Source organism: Nannospalax galili, unplaced genomic scaffold (assembly GCF_000622305.1).
Source record: "Nannospalax galili isolate Female #2095 unplaced genomic scaffold, S.galili_v1.0 scaffold254, whole genome shotgun sequence".
Lineage (NCBI taxonomy): Eukaryota > Metazoa > Chordata > Mammalia > Rodentia > Spalacidae > Nannospalax > Nannospalax galili.
Window position 1 is genome coordinate 425,049 of NW_008333903.1, and position 5,553 is coordinate 430,601.

Sequence of the window (5,553 nt, forward strand, 5' to 3'; positions counted from 1 at the left end):
AATTAAATATTAAATGGTTAAGTGCTATGAACCTATATGATTATATTGGGTTTATGAGATACTAAAGGACTAAGCATTCCTCGAAGACCTTATCACCTACTCTAAGATATATAATGCATTGGTCATTGTATGATGGGATATTCATATCACGTTAGGTGAAATTATGACCTCAACATTGTTTTCATTTGAAAATTAAGCATGACATAGAGAGATGCTATTGGGTGTCAAGTTGACAAGGTTTCAGGACTGTGATGACTAATCCTGAGTGTGAACTTGACTGGATCTGGGATTAACTGAAATGAGAGAGATCTTCTTGGTTGGATCATCTGAAGCTAGAAGACACACCCTAAATGTGGGTGTTACCTTCTGATGACAGCCCATATAAAAGGCCAAGGCAGAGAACACCTGGTTTCTTGCTGCTTGCCTTTTCTTTGGTGAATTCGTCTTGCTGCTATAGACTGAAGACTAGCTGATCTTTTGGAACTTGTCAGACCTTCAGCACCAGATTGGGGATACTGAGACATCCGGCCTGGTGGACTGAATGACAACAGATTCTCAGCCTCTCCAGTGTGGTGCAGCCATTGTTGGACTACTCAGACTCTATCCTGTAAACTATATATTATTTTATATATATATATATTCATTCTACCGGTTCTGTTTCTTTGGAGAACCCTAACTAATACACACCATGTGGGTATCAGGGATCAAACTCAGGTTGTCAGGGTTGGTAACAAGAACCTTAACCACTGAACCATCTTTCCAACCCTGGCATCAGACTCTTGATCCTCCTGCCTCAGCCTCCCAAATGTTGGGATCATACATAATCTTTAGAGTTAGCTGATACCATATTTAAAATGTTGAGGGACTCCTCTGTGAAGCTTTTCATTTTTTAAGAGGGTCTCACTATGTAGCCCAGGCTAGTCTCAAACTCACTATATAGTCTAGTCTATCCTTGAACTTTCAATCCTCATGCCCCTGCTTCCCAAATGCTGAGACTGCAGGCATGTACCACCACACCCACTATGGGTTTTTTTGTTTTGTTTTGTTTTTGGTCTTTTGAGACAGGGTCTCCCTATAGCCCCAGTTGGCCTGGAACTCACTACGCAGACCAGGCTGGCCTTGAACTCACAGAGATCCGCCTGCCTCTGCCTCCCAAGTGCTGAGAATGCTGGGATTAAGGCATGCGCCACTGCATCTGGATATTTTTTTGTTATTTTCTTTAAAAAAATTTTATTACATTAGTACCAGTCATGGTGGCGCATACCTCTAATCCCAGCATTCAGGAGGCAGAGGCAGGCTTTGATCTCTGTGAGTTCAAGGCCAGCCTGGGCTACACAGTGAGTTCTAGGCCAGCTGGGGCTACAGGGAGACCCTGTCTCAAAAAAAGACTAAAAAAAAAAAAAAAATTATCACATTGATTTATTTATTTGAGGGGAAGGGTGATTGTATGCCACTGAAATTCTTCCCTTCTACCACATGGGTCCCAGGAATAGAATTTAGGTCATCAGACTTGGTAGTAAGCACCTTTACCACCTGTACCATCTTGTCAGCCCTATGAAGCACTTCTACCTGCTTCTATTCTCATACCATGTAATATCCAGCTCAGCCCTCCAGAGACATATGAAAAGCTTACCACGACCCCTGCTTGCCAATCCTCCATACAACTTATAAACACTCAGAGGTTACAAGGCCTATTTCCATCAATTTTCCTTCTGTCACTCCTACTCTGTGGAGGTACTAGTTAATCACTCCTACAACCTCTTACAGCAGCTGAATAAAACCTGTTTGTTCAAGGGTGCTGTGAGTTCACAAAATTGTTACTGTCAGTCTACCAAAAAAAACCTAAGTGGTTAGGTTTTTTAGTTTCTGTTTTAAAATTTTTAAACTTCATGTACAAAGAGTGTGCATAGTTTCTTTCATTGAGTGGTGCCTTCAATTAATAAAGCCAATACCCTCCTCACCTAGCTGAAGTGCTGCTGGCTCAGGTGGAGCCCCCATCTTGTCAGATCAGACTATATGGGTTTCAGCGGACAAGTCAAAGGTAAGTCCTCTAACCGATTTTTCATGTGTAACTCCAGTAAAGCTGCTGCTGATCCACATTACTTTCAGGGATATAACAGAGCAAAAAAGAGAGGAGGGCAACGGCAGTTTCTGTTTTCCTTGTTACAAGCCCAGGTTTTCAAACAGCCACAGAAGCTTACCTAAAGATATTAAGGAGCAGCTGGAGGTGTATGTAGCTAGTGGCAGAGCACCTGCCTAGCATGCATCAGGCTTTGGTTTCAATAAATAAATACCCCAACCTTCAAGGAGCTTATTTTATATCACCAAAAAGAACTTCACCAAGGAACTATCATGAATATGGACTTGCAAACCTTTTGCTTCTGCAACTCTGAAAAATCCACATGAAGGCTGGTGAGATGGCTCAGCAGGTAAAGACACTTGCTGCCAAGACTGACGATCTGAGTTTCTATTTCCAGAACCCACATAGTAGAAGGAGAGAACTGACTCCTGAAAGACCTCCACACATGAACTACAACATATGCACCCTCCCCGAAACACAACTAATTAATTAATTAATATTAAATATCCATAAGAAATAACACATCAGTTTATCTCTCAGTCAGACAATTACAGCAGATGAATGATATCATCAAGCCATGTATGGAAGCAAAATAACATGAGACAGAAAAAAGAAATCACAGCCAGGTATGACGGTACACTCCTAAAATTCCAGCACTGCATTTGAGAGGCTGAGGTAGGATTTAAGGCCAGCCCTCAAATCTTAAAAAGAAAGAAAACAAGCTGGAGAGAGATTTCAGAGACTAAGAGCATTGGTTGTTCATGCAGAGGACCCAGGTTTGCTTCCTAGCACCCACATGACAGGTAACAACCTTCTGCAACTCCAGTTTCAGGAAATGCAATGTCTTTTTCTGGCCTCTGAGGGCACCAAGCATGTACACGGTGCACCTACATACATGCAAGCAAAATACTCAGACACAAAAAAGTAAATAAATCTAGTCAGGCTTTGTTGGAGGCCAGCAAGGGAACTGGTTCCCTCCCTTGCCCGGTGCAAAAAAAAAAAAAAAAAAAAAAATCTTAAAAGCTTAAAAGACAGAAAACAAAAAACAAAGACATTCAAAAAGAGTCTATAAAAGGATACTGTGCAGAAGAATGGTTTACTTTTTTTACCTTCACCAACTTGCCATTAATTTCAGGAAGTTCTCCAAGTTTCCTATTGTCTAGCATTCGGATTTCATAAGACTGTCCTAGAAGGAAAAGTAATTACAAATTATATCTATCACCAATTAGCTTCTCTAGACACCGTGAGAAGCAAATACAATTGGTTGAACACACAAGTTAATACTAATTAATACTAATTAATACTAATACATTAGTATTAGTAAACAGCCAAAAGCTAGGTACCATGCTAACTACTTTCGCATAGTATTTCATGTAATTGACACAACTTTCTAAATTATTATCAGTCCCATTTTTACAGATAAAGAACTTGAAGAGTTAAAATAACTTGTCAATGCCATATAACGTAAACAGCAGAGCTGGGCAAGGTAATACCAATGGGGATAACCAACAAACACAAACTGGAAATGGACAGGCAGATAAATGTGGCCAGTAATACTCATCAAATGTCACAGAACGCTTCTAGTTTGATAGGCCACACTACAAAGATCTAACTTTGACATATAAGTACCTACAATCACATGTCATGAATCAGCAGTCTCCGATGTGCTAGCAGGTAAGAATGTATCTGACCTTGATTGAGATATGTCAGGGTCTCATCATGGAGCTTCACTGCTGGAGAGGTGGCAGCACAAAGAACATACTGAAAAGGTAGAATTTCATTCCCATTATCAGGAGGTAAGCTTGACTCTTCTTGCTTAAAAATGGGCAATGCGAGGACATCACTAAAATAAAACAAAAAAATGATTTATTAATCTGACAATGAGGCAAAAGCAGATTTACAACTGGAAAAAATGTAATTGGAGGTTGCTTTGGAAAGTCGTAAATATCATCATACTGGTGGAGCCTCATCTAAACCATGCAGCTCAGATGAGGTCCCCAACTACAGAGTGTAGGTGTTGACAGTCACTGCTAAAACCACTTATGTCCAAAGACTGTAATCTAGAAATCATTAGACCCAGAATGAAAATTATATTGAGTTCCAAAATGTAAATCTAAGATATTCAGGACAATGGCTTAGAAAAGGATAGTATGTTCCCCCAAAGCAGAACACCTGGCTCCCAGTGTGGCAGTAATTAGGCAGTAGAGTCTTTGAGAGATGAGGCCTAGCAGAAGTCATGAGGTTAAGGGGGCTCCACCCTCATAAAGAAGGACCAGAGTTCTCATAGAACAGTAGGCCCTGAAAAATGGGTTTTTTTAAGGGACCATCTCTGGTTAAATAGACTTTCCTCAGCATACATGGTGGTATGTCCCTGTAATCCTAGTCTTAGGGAAGCTAAGGCAGGAAGATCAGGTGAGACCACAAGTTCAAGGCCAGCATGGGCAACAACATATCAAGATTCCACTTAAGAATTTTTTTAGGGAACTGGAGAGTTTAAGAGCTCTGGCTGCTCTTGCAGAGGACCCAGGTTTGAATCACAGAACCCACATAATCCCAGTTCCAAGGGATCCAATGCCCTCTTCTGACATCTGCAGGCACTGCATGCAAATAATACACTTCATGTGGGCAAAACACTTATATACATAAAAATTTTCTTTAAAAAAATTTCTCAAGGTGTGTGTGTGTCTATGTATGGGTATGTGTATGCTGGATGCTCTTAATTGCTGAGCCATCTCTCCAGCCCCAAGATTCCCATCTCTTAAAAAACAAATGAACAGGGTTGGGGTGTGGTGGCTTATGCCTTTAATCCCAGTACATGGGAGTCAGAAGCACATGGATTTCTGTGAGTTTGAGGGCAGCCTGATTGACATAGTGAGACCCTATCTCAAAAAAAAGTGTTGGAGGTAGGAGCACTGAAGAGATGGTTGGCTTAGCGGTTAAGAGCACTGGCTGCTCTTCCAAAGGAACTAGATTCAGTTCCAAGCACCCACATGGAGGCTAACAACCTACTGTAACTCCAGTTCTAAGAGTTCCAATGCCCAGTCTTCTGATACATGATACAGGTGCACTAACATAACATGTAGGCCAAACACTCTTACATATAAAATAAAAATAAAAATAAAGCCTTTTTCATCAAGCTCACATAGCTCCTACTATGTGATGTTGTATTAGTCAGGGTTCTTCAAAGAAACAGAACCAGCAGAATGAATATGTATAGAGATTTATCAGCTTAGCTAAAGAAATTCATCCTTCAATTCTGTTTCTCTAGAACCACTCCTGGTACCACAATCTGTATTAGTCAGGGTTCTCCAAAGAAACAGAATGGATAGAATGAATATATATGTATAGAGATTTCTGAGTAGTCCAACAATGGCTGCACGACGCTGGAGAGGCTAAGAATCTGTAGTCGCTCAGTCCACAGTGCTGGATGTCTCAGTAGTCCCAATTTGGCGCTGAAGGTCTGACAAATTCCA

General features: G+C 40.8%; 1 protein-coding gene across 3 annotated transcripts in view; it reads right to left on the minus strand.

Moving 5' to 3' along the window:
• Nucleotides 1–3,923, minus strand: part of Tfcp2 (transcription factor CP2) — a gene marked incomplete at its 5' end in the record, with an annotated part of 76,803 nt that extends 72,880 nt beyond the window's left edge. For all 3 annotated transcript variants that reach the window (XM_017797115.2, XM_008828904.3, XM_017797116.2), the window contains 2 exon segments: nucleotides 3,190–3,266; nucleotides 3,772–3,923. In XM_017797115.2, the coding sequence (XP_017652604.1) occupies nucleotides 3,190–3,266; nucleotides 3,772–3,923 (229 nt within the window).
• Nucleotides 3,924–5,553: the final 1,630 nt, after the last annotated feature.